The sequence below is a fragment of the Perca fluviatilis genome, chromosome 9 (genome assembly GCF_010015445.1).
Source record: "Perca fluviatilis chromosome 9, GENO_Pfluv_1.0, whole genome shotgun sequence".
In the NCBI taxonomy this organism is placed as follows: Eukaryota; Metazoa; Chordata; class Actinopteri; order Perciformes; family Percidae; genus Perca; species Perca fluviatilis.
The window spans coordinates 21360329-21376285 of record NC_053120.1 but is presented as its reverse complement, the minus strand read 5'-3'; the positions used below and the strand labels follow the sequence as shown (position 1 = coordinate 21376285).

At 42.2% G+C, this 15957-nt stretch overlaps 1 protein-coding gene across 1 annotated transcript; it reads left to right on the top strand.

Annotated features, from left to right (window-relative positions):
• The first annotated feature begins 680 nt into the window (after window positions 1-680).
• On the top strand, window positions 681-8041 carry dmap1 (DNA methyltransferase 1 associated protein 1). Its single transcript, XM_039810551.1, has 10 exons — window positions 681-1110; window positions 1309-1400; window positions 1975-2170; window positions 2415-2573; window positions 2698-2865; window positions 3064-3249; window positions 3659-3730; window positions 4330-4402; window positions 5423-5775; window positions 7310-8041. Exons 1-10 carry the CDS (start codon window positions 1015-1017, stop codon window positions 7367-7369), a joined length of 1455 nt encoding a protein of 484 aa, XP_039666485.1. The 5' UTR covers window positions 681-1014; the 3' UTR covers window positions 7370-8041.
• The last annotated feature ends 7916 nt before the right edge of the window (window positions 8042-15957 follow it).

The window sequence follows — 15957 nt, the reverse complement described above, 5'->3', positions numbered from 1 at the left end:
TAACGTAAACATTAAAACTTGTGTCAAATAAAAATGTATTTTGTTTGAGTGTTTTATTTATTAAGAAAACACCGTTCTAAATGTCATAATTTACGGATTGTTAATGATATGTGTCTCTTTTTTACTGTTTTGAATGTGCACATTGTTGTGTAGACCATAGCTACAACTAACAATACAATTGAGACAGTTTCAAGGAAAACCTAAGCTTGTTGTGTTAAACCATATGTTATTTTGAATAAGCCAACCCAATTTGGGTCCATTTTGACCCAGTGATTTTTAGAATGTATGGGGCTGAAGAGATGAGGAGGAGCTGAGGACTTACACATACATGACTCACATTACATGTACATTACATATACATACATACATACATATATATATGTCTCACAAATAATTAGGCAATTAATTAATTAAGGCAACTCAGTTTGTGTTTTCATATATTTCTCATGTACCGATGATACTTTGATTTGAATTTGTATCACATTTTTTACATACATCTTTCTTTTGTAAATGCACCTCTGGTATTGACATGTTTTGTACATACTGCTGATGTACATATTTTCTTTAAAAACAAAAAACCTTCAGTTGTTTTGATTTATTGGAAAAAAGAAGAAGCTGCAGTGCAGCGCCAGGCCTCACGGGGGCAACAAACAATTCTAGAGTAGATCAGTAGGCCAGCGACCCGGAAGTAGCAGTGTCGGTTCAGTTGCTAGCTACTCACCTAGCCTCAACAATAGCTCGTGAATATTCTTAATAACTGTCTCTATAGCTTTCACGTATAGCTAGTATAATCGTTTACCGTAATAATACGAAAACAAATCTCACAAAATTGTTACTTGGCTGTATGCGGCTCTATGTAAAGTTAACGTAGCTTACAAATGATAACGTTAGCCTTTAGCTAGTAGCGTAACATTCGTTGGACAGTAACGTTACCGCACTGAAAATGCGCATGTGAATGAAAGATATTTATGTTTCACAGGTAGTGAGAAGGGTTAATTAACAACATATTAAGTCATGTCTACCGGTGCTGATGTCAGGGATATTCTGGAGTTGGCTGGAGGAGAAAATGACGGTCCCATCAGCAAGAAAGATCTCATCAACTCAGACAAGGTGAGAGATAATCATAAGATAACCATAATTATTCATGTCCCATGTTAATTCCCTAAATTTGAACAGGCTGTGGGATTAAGAAACACAAAGCATGCCTTTCTCACAGCAACACATTAATAAGATTATGTTGTTATTATATACTTATAGTATTGCCAGTTTTCTTGAGACAAATAACCCATTTTTCATCACCTGTCTTAGAAAAAAACCAAGAAGACAACAGAAACGCTGACCTTCAAGAGACCCGAGGGAATGCACCGAGAGGTCTATGCTCTGCTCTATTCAGATAAAAAGTATGGGCTCGTTTTGATTTTGTCTTAGATATATGTACTGAGTTACCCTTAATGTTTTGATTCAAGTCCTGTGTGTCATAACTGCTTTACTTATTCTTAAAGCTATGAAGTTGCATGAGGAAGGGATCGGAATGAAAATGAGAAGTGGGATTGTTTTCTCTTCATCATACATTCAGAAAAGGAAGGGAAAAAACAAACAATAGTTGCATTTATTTTTTAGTGTGTGAATCAGAAATTAAGACCAATGAGTGAGTGTCATGTTCATCCATTCAATCAGTGTAAGGGTTCATGTTAAAGCCTCACTAAAAGGGAGAGCTTGTTCATTTTCTATGATTTTCTATGATGCCTGTGCTTCATAGTCAAGGCTAACAATTTATATTGTATATTCCTGCCCTTGGGCTCTCTGATCTTGCAAACTGCAACAGTGTCTGTTTTTGTTTGTTTGTTCTTTTGTCATTTATATATGCTGAATATCCTAATTGAGCTGGTTCGATTACAAAATAAATAAAGCAGATTTTCAACATATTTTGCACCCTTGCTTTAACTAAAACTTTCTTTACCTGTTAATCCCCAGAGATGCACCCCCTTTGCTGCCTAGTGATACTACTCAGGGCTACAGGACAGTTAAAGCCAAGCTGGGCTGTAAAAAGGTGCGTCCCTGGAAGTGGATGCCCTTCACCAATCCAGCTCGCAGGGATGGGGCTATATTCCACCACTGGAGACGTGTGGCAGAAGAGGGCAAGGACTACCCTTTTGCCCGCTTCAACAAGGTAGGAATGACTACAGTCTCCTCTTTAGTCTAACCACTTATTCCATAGAAACACAAAGGATTTTTACATCTACCCATCCTCTGTTATCTCCTCCTTTTCAGATGTATACATTTATAATAATAATAATGCATTTTATTTAAATAGTGCTTTTTAGAACACTCAAAGACACTTTTAAAGAGTTTTTTTTTCAGTTATTCATCCTGATTCACTGGATTCTCTCTGTTCTCTTTGTCTGCCTTCAAAGACAGTGCAGGTACCAGTTTACTCTGAGCAGGAGTATCAGATGCATCTCCATGACGATGGCTGGACTAAAGCAGAGACAGACCACCTGTTTGACCTGTGCAAGCGCTTTGACCTGCGCTTTGTAGTTGTCCATGACCGTTATGACCACCAGCAATACAGAGTAATTACTCGGTCACTTATATGCAGCACTCCCGTTCTCTTTCATCTAAGGATATAATGCAAAAACCATAATGCTGTAAGTTAAAACCCATATTTGTAGTGACATTTCCATGTATTTTTCTCAGAAACGTTCTGTGGAGGACCTGAAAGAACGATATTATACCATTTGTGGTAAGCTGACAAAGGTGCGTGCAGCTACAGGGACGGAGCCCAAGATCTACATCTTTGATGCCGGCCATGAAAGGCGCCGTAAAGAGCAACTGGACAAGCTCTTTAATCGCACACCTGAACAAGTTTGTACCTTTTATAGTTTGATTTGGATTCTTGTGTTATGTTGTAGCCTTCATAACTTAAATATTGCCCAGCCAAGAAATACCAATTATAACTGCAGTTATTAATGCAGTAATGCATTTTGTGGAAAAAAAGAAGCTTGTAAGATATTTGCCAGCCTTTTGAATATTAAGATCACACTTCTCTTGTTTTTCCTGCAGGTGGCAGAAGAGGAATATCTTATTCAGGAGCTAAGGAAGATTGAGACAAGAAAGAGAGAGCGTGAGAAGAAGGCCCAGGATCTGCAGAAACTCATTAAAGCAGCTGACACAACCACAGAGTTAAGGCGAGCCGAAAAGAGAGTTTCCAAGAAGAAACTACCACAAAAAAGAGAAACAGAAAAACCGGTATGATATGCACTTATACAGAAGGAGCGAAGTAAAGCACAAGCCAACCATCCATACCTGAGAAATGTTTACCAGCAAACTAAAGCATCATTAGAGGGGGAAAAAAATACCCTTACGTAGTTTTAATTATTGAGATGGCACATCTGTCAACCTTATGCTAGTGCTTATTCAAAGCAGCAGTATACTGAAATAACAGATTAAGATTTTGCTCAGTCTCAATATTTTTTATTCATTATTTTATATCATTTCAAAGGAGCAGCTGTGTCTTAAAGAAACTCAAGGGGCTCTTGTGTCTCAGTTTGTGAAATTAAGGCCTGATCTATCCCATAATAATTATTTAAATATTTTCTGTCCAATGTTCGGAGGGGTGTCATATCTCGGTTTATACCAGTTATTTCTTTTTCTTTAGGCTGTTCCAGAAACGGCAGGCATCAAGTTCCCTGACTTCAAATCAGCGGGAGTCACACTGCGCAGTCAGAGGGTGAGTATAGCTGGATCAACGCATCTGCAACGTAAAACTTCCCTTTGGCTCTCAAACACCAGTGAAGAACTTAAAAGACCAAGAACAAACCTGCATTAGTTATAAATAATCCCACATTTTAAGAACTTATATTTTTTTCTACTGTGCTGACATTATCCATCAATTAAGTTTTGTTGATACCACCATTAATATCAAAACAATTTTAGCGAAGCTTGACCCTGCTGTTGATGTATGTGAGAAACCAGAATGTCTGACTTGAGCTAGCTATCTCTCATTAGCACTGTGATGATTAATTCAGTTAGTGACTTGCTAATATCTTTAAGACCTAGCAAGGGGACTCTTATTCATCTTCAAGACTGATGAGGAGCTGCCGCTCTCTATGGGAAATACATTAGCATGGCTAAAGGAGTGGAGTACCCCTCTAGCTAATCAGTCAGACAGAGTTCAGTGGATAAAGACATTTTGATCTGGCCTGCTGAAGTGCATTTCATACGAATTAAAAGCACTGAGATGGAGCTGTTTATCCTAATATCCCCGGCACCTTAAATCACACCCTTGTGTGTGTTGGCGTGTGTGTCTCTCTGTGTGTTGTGATTCAGATGAAACTGCCAAGCTCTGTAGGCCAGAAGAAGATTAAGGCCATTGAGCAGATCCTGCTAGACCAAGGAGTGGGTAAGTGTGAATAAACATTAGCAATCTGCTAACATTTCTAAGTTTTAAATTTTGAGCTCTCCTCTGCAACAGATTTACGCCAGAAACACACTGCACGCGGAAGTGCTGTGAAGCGGAGCTATTTTCATTTTGGCGCCCCTTGTTATCCAATCTGTCCGGCTGCGATCAGGCGCAGAGTGGCTGCGCCGGCCCGCGTGCTACGGCGAACATTTTGACGTCTCCTCTATTTCTTCCGCGAGCCGCGTATGTGTCAAGCCAGGCAGGTAATACAGGAAGGCCATAGTGCAGCTGGATACTTTCAATATAAAACACCCAGGTTTATGGAGATTATTGCTGTGTTAACTTAGCTGTGCCTACAGCAAGATACGCAATCAGGCACACAGAGAGATGGGCACACACACACACACACACACAGAGAGATAGAGAGCTATCCCTTCGTGCCAGGCGCGCAATTAGGCACGAATCTGCGCCTATTGGCGCTTCCACATGCGTGTTTTTTCCTGCGTTACAATACAAGGATCCTACATTAGGTATTTGGTGGTCTTGGTTTGAATAACAACCGTTTAAATTAATATTCTGACATTTTTTAAATGTGTACAAATAGAAAACAGAGCAGTGTGGTTTAACAGCAGTGAGCTTACACATAGGAGCTATTTCTTGGCTAACACTACCTGGTCACAATCTAAGCTGTCCTCTCCTCATTTTGAAGTTGTCAGTTGTCTGATGACATTGGAGGGTTTTAAAGATATGGCTTCTCATTTGGTAGTACCATACTAAGGATACTAACTACATCTGCTGGGCTAGACTGACTATCAAGGCTTTTGGAAACACAACAATCTACACTATCTAAGCTGCATACTGAATCAAAATCCCTGTACCGAACAGTTTGGGACGAATACATGCATCGGTTACACCATCGTCTTCTACTCACAATTGTAAACTAGTTTTTTGGTGTTTTCATCAAAGTGCTTTAACCTTATTTCCATTCATCTTTGCCTTTGTGTCTGTCTGTGGATCCAGATCTTAACCCCATGCCCACAGAGGAGATTGTTCAGATGTTCAATGAGCTGCGTAGCGACTTAGTGCTGCTGTATGAGCTGAAGCAGGCCCACAGCAATTGTGAATACGAACAACAGATGTTGCGTCATCGCTATGAGGCCCTACTGAAGGCTGGCAGCGGAGGCGGATTTGGTGGAACTATAGGGGCTGGACCCCCAGCCGCAACACAGGTTGGAGAACTCAATGCCACCAACAGCACTACAGCATCCACCCCAGGGGGTGAAGCTCCGTCCTGGCCCAGTGCAGACGACATCAAGGTGGAAGCCAAGGAACAAATCATTGATGTTGTAGGAGCACCACTTACCCCCAACTCAGTAAGTCTGTTTAGCATTGACCCAAACTCCTGAACCTTTACCAAAAATGGACTGAAGATATCTTTTCTCTTTGTATTTTGGACCAAGTCCTAGAAGTTTTTAGAGGTCAAGTCTCACCTCTATGAGACGTGACTGTCAAGTCAAAAAGCAAGTTTTTCCTGTCTGTCAATGCTTAGTATGAAAATCACAACTGCACAGTGGCCAAAATCACACCAAATATTTATTTGTTAATGGAAAACTAGACATTTAATGTCCAGTTGCCAGTAATAAATCAAAGCATCTATGTGTCAAATAGTTCAATGAGAACACTCAAAACGAAGTATTTAAGAGTATAACTTAACAGATGTTGACTAAACTTAAGTTTGTTTTTGTAACATAACTAATGGCCAGATTTAACAAATTCTGTACTAATTCAGTTTACTCAAAATTTAAAGGCAGTTAAGGCAATGGCCACTCATATTATACATATGTGTATGTTACATTTCTTACAGTGAATGTCGAGTGCTGTCTAGGATGATGGCATGTCTTTCATTTTGAATGTCAGAAGAATAAAGATTTATAGGATAGAAAGTAACATCAGACTCTTAAATCGGTATTGCAAAGATTAGTTTAGATTAGAGCCAGACCGATATATTGGCAGGCTGATATTATCGGCAGGCTGATATTATCGGCTAATATTAGGCGTTTTCCAAACTATCGGTATCAGTATATTTATAAAGGCTGATAAATGAATATTTAAAAAATAAAATAAAACGGACAAAACACCCTTCAACCATGTTATGAGTGTTGGCGTTGTATAGTCTGTCCACCAGAGGGCGCTCTACAACGTCCCTGTTGGCAACACTCATGTTTAACCTGAGTTAAGTTTCATATCTTAAGTTTTGTATTTTTATACATTTTATTTATCAGAACTTTAATATATTTTGATGTTCCTCTGTTCTGTTGTGACAATAAAACAAACAGGTTTATTTTTAAACTGCATTATCATATTATTTTAGGACTCATAAATAACTAATGTTCTGATATATTGGAATATCGGATTTTTAAATCACCAAATATTTGTATAGATATAATCCTTTATCGGTCTGGCTCTAGTTTAGATTGAGGAGCATGCAGGCTTGTGACATGATAGACAAAAAACTTTAACTAAATGAAAGGCAGTTGAATGCACACGCACAACTTAAATAATTAGGTTCAACTTCATTTTTAATAGTAGCACTCAGTGCATGAACCGTTACATACGGATGACAAGTATGTTTTCAGTCATGTCAAACGGTTAAGCAGTTAAGATCATTTAGATACATTTAATGGTAACGTTTCGGTACTAGACCTTCATCAGGCAAAATTTTGTGTTTGTATGTATTTGTAAGTTAGACATTGTGCGGGACTTTGTTTGCAAATATGATAATCCTGTCATTAATTATGGCCAGCTTGCTCTAGAAATGGCCGTTGATTGTCTGCCTGTTAGGAATGCAGAATGAGGAGGAAATCCCTGCTAGACCGTGACGTGATTGTTTTGTGTGTCACATTGCAGCGCAAACGGAGAGAGTCGGCATCCAGCTCGTCTTCAGTGAAAAAGGTGAAGAAACCTTGATGAGCACGAGAGTACCAGCTGGTAGCGGAGACGGCCACAAGTTATATGGTTGGACAAGAGGGACACAGGGGAGCAGGACACAACTTACATAGGACCACTGACGACACACACACACACACACACACACACACACCTTTTCACCTACCAACAAGACCTCTCCAACCCCTCCCCATCTGGCCTGCCCAGCATCTTTGTGACAAAGGCAACAACTGAGTGACATTTCATTCCATTACTGCTCGTCTCCCTTCCTCCACCATTGCTCGGCCTTAGATGAGGCAAGATCAACTGTAAATTGCCAGGCCGAGCTAATCGGGACATGGGGAAGAAGGTGGGAATGAATGGGTAATTGAAATGAATTGGAATGAAGGAAGAGACTCTGGGAGTGGGAGGACCTCGAGCTGCAATGCTCATTTGACCCATCTGAGGTTTTTTCGTAGGCTAATCATGCCATAGTGTTTACTGGAAATGTGTTTTTGTGTTAGCCTGTAGTACCCCCTGTAGCAACCCAGAGTGTGTCTCTCTCTCTCTCTCTCTCTGATGGACGGTGGTTCCATCTGCTGTCCAAGCTCATTCTTGACCTAATGGGACTGACTTGTGTTGTTTGTCCTCGGGTGACCTTGAAGATGCTTCAGTCAATGATTCAATAAACCTCATTGTTTTTTTATTTGCTTACTGCGTGTTATGCATGTTTATGCTATAGTAGTCCCTCTCACCTTTCAAGCGTTCTTTCTCAGATGAGATCTTAACTTGGAGGTAATTAGTGTTGAATACACATTTGCCAGGGAAATTGTAGGATCAAGACATTCTTACCTTACCTGTCATTTAAGTTAAGTGACAACTAATGACTTCATTAATATGATAATTAAGCCATGATCATTCTTAGGTTGGCACAGCCACTGCAACTTCATTAGGTTCCCTCCCCATAATATTGCTAATTGCATGTCAATTATGTCGTTTAGTCTACTTAGACATTCATTTCTATGCAAATTTGGTCCAGAAGAGGGGAGTCATGTGGTCTAGACTGTGTATTTATGTATCTGTAAAGATGGATGCTTTGCTAAAATGCAAGTATTTCAGGTACTGCAGTGTGCCATTTCCTGGGGTCTTTTTATGGTCATCATCACATCTCTTGGTCTATAACCAAAAAGCATTCATTAGGGCACTTCTGATGGTTTTTGGTTTACAAATGAAGGTGTTGAACGTATGATCTTAACTTAATATCCAAGTGCAATTTTGTCGAAAATAATTTATTCGACAGCAAGAAAATAGTACAACTTTTTATTAAAACTACCGGTGTCTTTGGTAAAGTCTTGATCCTCTTCAGAAACCTTTCTTCCTAACTGTCATAGGTGGAATCACTCTACAACATCCAGTGGAGGCTGCGTCATCACTACAATCAAAACATCTTCATTTACTTCTCTAATAAGCTCTCTGAAGTTACAGGGATAAACCCATCTACACACTGTAGGCCGTTTGATTGAGAGAGAGAGGAGAAGAGTGAGAGAAGGCAAGTAAACATGGGTAAAATGGATTCTCCGTGTCTATATTTCATGTTGAAAATTGGCTCATAAATCCAGTGGTTTGATCTATGGAACCCGTCGTTGCTTGAAAAAAACCTCCGTAAATGTGTAATTTCTCCCTTGACAGAACACAGCCGAAAGGCTATCTTTCTTTTGCTTCCTCCTCCCCTCCCTCTCCCCTTTCTCTCTGTCTTTCATTCTCCCTCCCTCTCTCTACTGGCCTGGTGTTGGATTAATGCTCTGCTCTCTTCCCCTCTCTCCTTTCACGCTCCTCTGATATCTTCTTTTCATCACCGCTCATCCATTTATCAGAACTTGGGCTTCTCTCTCCCTCTCTATCTCTCAATATCTAAACCCATCTTAAGTTATATGGCAAGTATCTTGTAAGATAGGCTTCAAGAAAGTGGAGGTTATTAATAAATACTAGTCTAAATTGAAAATAGGTGGGCAGGGATGCATCACCTGCCACATGTGAATGATAAAGACCCCCAGCAGGTCCGATCTAGCTCCATCTGCCATGAGCTCCATCCTGGCTACAGTGTACGTTCTGCAACACTGATGTGAAAAGCATGAGGCAGAACACCACGGCGGAGTGTCTTATAATGTGGTTGTGATGGCATTGAGATGGGATCTCTTTATCAAGGCCAGGCTCAGGCTTTAATCACGGCCTAAGAGGTGCACTGGCTGTTTATCATAATTGAACTGTATCCAGGCTAATCGCTGGCATACGTCACTGTCGAGGGGTTGCTCGGCCGCACCAGCGGCGATGCTGGTGGTGGTGATTGAACACACAGTTAAGAGAAAAGATGTGTACCGAGGCACATAAGGCAGGAAGAGGCAGGTAATAGCAGATGTGATAGAACCCTGTTCAAATACATCACACCTTGAGGTAATCGCTGATGTGACAATGATTAGATTGTCAATGCCTCCGTGCTGTGTGGCACACTGCTTTATACCCATCATGTCGCATACAATCACTGATTACTATAAGGGGAAGAGGCAGGAATGGTGTAAAACGAGTGTAAGGACTGGGTCTGGATAATTTCTTTCCTAAGCTTGGGATTGAGCACTTACTACCGTATATGGGCCATAGCAAATGTCCAAAACAGACTTTCACCTCCGTGCCCCTCTCTCATCTCCATGTTTCTCACTTTGACTTTCACCTCCTCCTATTGAGGTCACCTTGAGGGAAAAAACTTTTAATCATTGTTCCACATCAAATTCACCTGTGTCCTCTGGGACACTGAGCTGCAACAAAGGGGAGGGGAGATAAAACCGCAGGTTGGAAAATCACAATTGGCCACAGGGCTGGACAGTGGAAGACATTTCCACTGGATTTTTTTTTCCTGGTGGGGGAAGGCCTGCTACAACACAAACCCAATCACTGGCACTAAGCAGTGCTTACAGCTAGGCATTAACCCCACTGTCCACTCTCCACATTAAAGCCCCGGGGAGGCAGAAGAGAGTGGAGTAGAGTAGAGCGGACTAAATCTAGACTTCCTATTCCACAGTACTGTGCTGCTCTTGGGAACTTCTCCGGTCAGGTGGTGGTGTCTTTCAAGGTGTCCTACCTTGAAAAGAAGGAGCTGCATAGGATGGTGATTGTATAGTTTTCAAAAGACAAACCAGGTGGATTTAAGTGAAATATGTGTTACTTGTTTTCACATCCCGCAGATACAGAGCAACATTAGCATTCGTTTGGATTATTCTCCTTTTAGCTGTGTTTTTAGTCTCTCTACCAACTCCTTAGAAAATGTTCAGGCTCTTTAGCTGCTAAATTCTCACTCTCAATGTTCACCAGCTAGTCGCTAACGGCGTCTGCTGTTTGGTGCTGAGCCGGTCTTGTGCAGTGTGTTTGAGTGAGAACCAAAAGAAGGAAACTGTAGATTTGGGTGATAATTCTCTTGTGGGTTTATCACATGTGGTTTTACCCCTTTCACATAAGCCATTGTCATTTGATTCATTGTAGATGTAAAAAAACCCAATCTTGATTAGTGCAGCTTTAAGGATGTCCGAAATATTTCTAAATCAGGTGACAACACACAAAAGAGAAGGTTAACCATACAATTGTACACTATAAATCACATGTATGCATGTCCAAGTTTGGACTTTTATTTTATTGTCTATCTGAGCTAACATGATGAAGAAAGGGAGTCATATAGGGGTGAGCAGAGTGTGTCTGTTCAGGTCAGAGCTGTGATTGTATGCGGACTATAAATGAGACCAGGTTGGACAGATCAGCTCCGCTCTGTTCTACCATCAGCCCTCAGAAGCAAACCGGTTTGATTTGATTTGTCAGTGAGAGATAGAGAGGCCTCTGAACAGTATGTGACAGAGTTACCTCGGCAAACCAATGCAGCGGCGAATGTCCATCTCTTTACCTGCACAAGCACAATTCTAACAAAGAAAAAAAAAATCCAATTTACCATGTGGATCCACAGCTGTCACGGCAGGGGAATTAAACATTACCCATAACTCACTGGGGGTGCTGAGCAGGTCAGCAGACCACAGGGATGGTAACATCACTCTGGGGTGCAATAAGAAAAGATTTTAACCTCTGACTCCTTTACTGGGGCTGCTGGCAGAACAGCCTCCCCTCTAACAGCAGCTTTCAAGCATGCTGGTTTACAATCTTTGGTTAAGTTGACGACTCAACTTACCAGTACACACCTTACCGCTCATCGCTCAAATTTCTCCCTAACACAAACAGGAAGACATGGGGAAATGTCAGCATAAATGCAATGTTTTCCACTCCGCTAGGTCCTGGAGCAGTTCCTAGGGGGTTGCTGAGATCCTGTAGCTGCTAGCGTCCCGGTGTTGTCACCCATACAGGCTGACTGCTTGCCTGGCTGGCCCGCCACCACCAGTGCCTCAATTACTTGACTGACGTTTCATTAGCGCTTGCAGCTGATCCCGTGGCTGAGAGGCAGTGGGGCGCAGAGGAACATGGAGCTAGAGAGAGAGAGAGAAGGGGGGGAAGAGAAAGAGGCTTCAACACATTACATTCTCATGCGCTGTCGGAGTCACAGCTCTGAGTACAGCCACACAGCCAATCATTACATTGCAGTCATTTAGTACATGCTCTTATTGAGCGGGACTGTGTATACTAAAATAGAGCTGGCTGGGTTTTTATCAGGTAACACCAGTTCTGAGCTGACATTCACATACCTGCCCTGTGTGTTTGTGTGTGTGTGTGTGTGCGCGCTCGCGTGTGTGTATGTGCGTGTGTGTGTGTGTGTGTGTGATATAAGGTAGCAGCTAGAAGTTTCTATGAGACAAATCAATCTGATGCAGTGTACTGATGTTTCTCTTCTTGTGTTTCTCTGTGAGTATGCTTACATGTGTGGAACCATATATATATATTGTGTCCTTTATGAATACCTGGGTTTATGTGTGTGGCCTTTCCATCCTTGGGGTTAGTGCAGACCATGTCAGAGATGATCCAGGGCGGAGCTGAGGGGACTTAGTGAGACCCCTGGCCTGAGCCTCTCCACAGAGCCCACGCTTGGCTGGCCTCTCCTTCCCATTTGTCATCCTGGGCTAGTAAGACCCCCGGAGAGATTAGGGCAGAGCAGAGAGACTGGAGGAGTAGCAGGAATAAGAGGATCAGTTAAGCTGTAAACACAGACAAGTTTGTGTCTCTCACCCACTCTGGCGCTGTGACAGTTTGTAATGGCTGTCAAAAGTTGGTTCTGTGCCGTACATCTTCCTTTACAGGACACAACAGTGCCTGAATGTGCCACAACCAAATGTGTGGGTAAACACAACAGGTATAAGAACTTCTATCAGTTTGATCAGATGCTGTGTGCCGTGTAAAAAGCAAGCTCCAGTCGGATATTAAACAGAAGAGTTAACTGTATCGACCCACATTGACCTGAGCTAATGAACCATGGCCCAATGCAGAACAGAAAATGCAAAGGTTTGCCTATAATTAGAGTTCTGTGGCACAAAGACCATCAGTCAAATCCTGAGAGCTGCTTCATTTCCATATTTTTGAATATTCTACTTAATTATGCAAAGGGAATAGTGAGGTAGGCGAGAAGTTTTAAGAAAGCCTCATAAAGTCCTTATTAAGAGCAGAGGGGATTAATGACAGTTAATATGAGGGCAATCAAACATTTAATGCAAAGGCCCTCCTGCAGGCAAACAGTATTTAAATGAGTCAATTAGACATTCATTATCTACAAGCCTATAAGTGGAGTCAGATCTGCATAAGTGTTGGTGCAGAGAATCACTCCCCTCTAAATAGGAACTAATGAAATATTTAAAAAGTTAACAACTTAGACATGGAAAATGTACAAATATTGATTGCTAGAGGGCTGGTTACATGTCATCAAATCAGGGGAGAATGCGCGATATCCACTAGAGATTGTCTCATAAATCATAATTATTGAGTTAGCATGATCTCTCCTCCCAATTAGCTATGTAGCATTGTTGAAGTAGAATGAGAGCGGGGAAAGGGGGAAGCCCTCCCAATTGTCCATTATAAAAGAAATCACATCAAATCCTATACGTGAATATCTCCAGTCTTACTGTAAGCACCTTTAAATTATTCCCATGCTAACAAACCAGCCTAAAATTAGTAGATATACACAAAAACATACATATTCTGCAGAGGATGACTTGAATAATGTACCAAACTATGCAGATATATCATTGTCAGGACCTCCTCCCTCCTCCTCCTATCCTTCTTTCTTTCCCTATCTCTATGTCTGAGCCTCCACTCTTGTCAGTTGCCCCAGCACACAATTACTGTATGTGATTGCTATCAGGCGGGACGGTCGGGAGGCTCCCAAATTAGGGCCTAAATAGGATTTCCTACATGGCGTAGGGCACAGGCCTGGACATGGTAATGAAAGCCTATACATCACAATCAGGCCGACAATCCTATTCATACTGCAACACATTACTCTCACTCCTCATAATTATAGAGGGGTGACAGACGGGCCTGTGAGGCAGGGTGGAGGAGGCGCAAACTGAGGAGAAGGAGGAGGCGAAGGTTGGCATGGGGGTTGGGGAGGGGGTGTTACTGGAAAGGTGGCTGTGCAGTGTCACAGTTAGTTTCGAGTGGCCTCTTCTCCCCATTTTTGGGATCTCTTGATATCTGGAGTGACTGGGTTAGGTGGGAGTCCACTGGGTTCAATTCTGCATAGTTCCAGCGTGCGGTCCAGCCACCTACAGATCTGTAAAATTACAGAACAGAGTTCTAATTTCGGCAGTTTCTCCCAATAAAATATATTCTTCCAATTGGACCACATCTTCCATCAGACTGACTGACAAAGCCACACATGCACACACACACACACACACACACACACACACGCACACATACACAGGTTTGTGGCACTATCTTTGTGGGGACCCGTCATTGCCATAATGCATTCCCTAGCCCCTTACCCTAACCTTAACCATCACAACTAAATGCCTAACCTTAACCCTTACCCTAACTGTAATCTAATTATATCCCTAATCCTAAAACTAAGTCTTCACCCTCAAATAGCCCTTTAAAGTTGTGGTGTCCAGCATTTTGGCCCCACAAAGCTGTCAGGACCCCACAAGTATACTGGACTCCCAGTTTTTGGACCCCACGAATATAGTTAAACAAGAACACACATACTCACACACACATACACACAGAGCAATGTGATGAGATGTGAGGCAGACAGATTTGCGATCAATACCATGAGCAGGAATCAGCGATGGGGAGAATAAGACAATGGCCTATCAGATTGAGGTTGACTTCTCCTTGTATGTGTGGCAGGCCTGTGACAATAGATTGGCCCAGAAATCCGATGGCACTCGCCGACAGAGGGTAAAAAAAGAGGAGACAGATGAAAAGAAAGATTGCTAATGCTCTCCAAGCAGGCATTTTAATCTGTGACAGAGGAGAGATTTGGTGAAAGCCATTATCACACAGCCACCCCCTTTTTCCTCCCTCCCCTTTCTTTTCTGATAAGACAACCTTATCAGACTGCTTGGGGGAGAATATGCATGTGTGTGTATGTGGCCACACCTTTGCATGTGTTTGTGTTTCAAAATGGGATATTCCAAATGCGGTTTACTGGACCCCAGAAAGCCCTTCTCTATCGATGTAAATCACCTTAAGAACTCAGTCAAACGGTAAGCGTCGTGAAGTGGATTCAAATCACAATAACGCACTTCGCCAGGCAAAGAAGCACCCATGACAACGAGACAACAAGAGGAGCATTGTTACATGTGTTCCCTGCTGAGGCCTGAGGGAAGAAGCCACCTTAATTTTCTGTTTGTGTGTGTGTGTGTGTGTGTGTGTGTTTTCGCCTGTGTCTTACCTGCAGCTGCCGAAACACCTCTCATCTCATGACGACATCACAAGCTTCAAGAGAGAGATGAGATGATGATGGTGTCTGCCCACTTGGGTCACATATTCACCTCTGGAAAATCTTCACTCTGTCAGCCGGACCAGGTGCAAGAGGTTGAGTTGGTGTGTGTGTGTGTGTGTGTGTGTGTGTGTGTGTGTGTGTGTGTGTGTGTGTGTGTGCGTGCTCACGCGTGTGTGTGTGCGGTATGTGTGTGTGTGTGTGTGTGTGTGTGTGTGTGTGTGTGTGTGTGTGTGTGTGTGTGTGTGTGTGTGCATGTACTGCAGGTGCATGAGGCAGCAGATAGAAAGATGTGCTTGAGATGACTCTTCCTAATGTAATGGACTGATAGAGGTTAACTGTGTATGTGTGTGTAGCAGGGTTGACAATGTGTTTGGGTGCATGTACTGTATGTGCTTACATGTCCAAAACAATTTATGGTTTTGTGTGTATGCATATATTTGTGTGTGTGTGTGTGTGTGTTGGTACAGCAGCCTATATCCCCACTTAGTGTGTGTGTGTCTCCTCAACATGGTGTCCCTTCTGTGATCAGGACAATCCATCAGGCCCTGCTGCTCATTAATCACCTGAGACACACACACACACACACACACACACACACACACACACCTTTAGGATCAGGGCAGGCAGTGATGAACAGAAGGGTTAGTTTAGTGGAGCACTCACACCTGCACCACAAAGACTACAACAGCACCAGGCGACAAAACACATC

What these genes read in the sequence shown, in the direction of transcription:
- dmap1 (XM_039810551.1), top strand. Translation starts at nt 1,015, where the DNA reads ATGTCTACCGGTGCTGATGTCAGGGATATTCTGGAGTTGGCTGGAGGA. An exon ending in CTGCTCTATTCAGATAAAAA is followed by an intron (nt 1,401 to 1,974) that starts GTATGGGCTCGT and finishes GTTAATCCCCAG; the next exon opens with AGATGCACCCCCTTTGCTGC. An exon ending in CACCACTTACCCCCAACTCA is followed by an intron (nt 5,776 to 7,309) that starts GTAAGTCTGTTT and finishes GTCACATTGCAG; the next exon opens with CGCAAACGGAGAGAGTCGGC.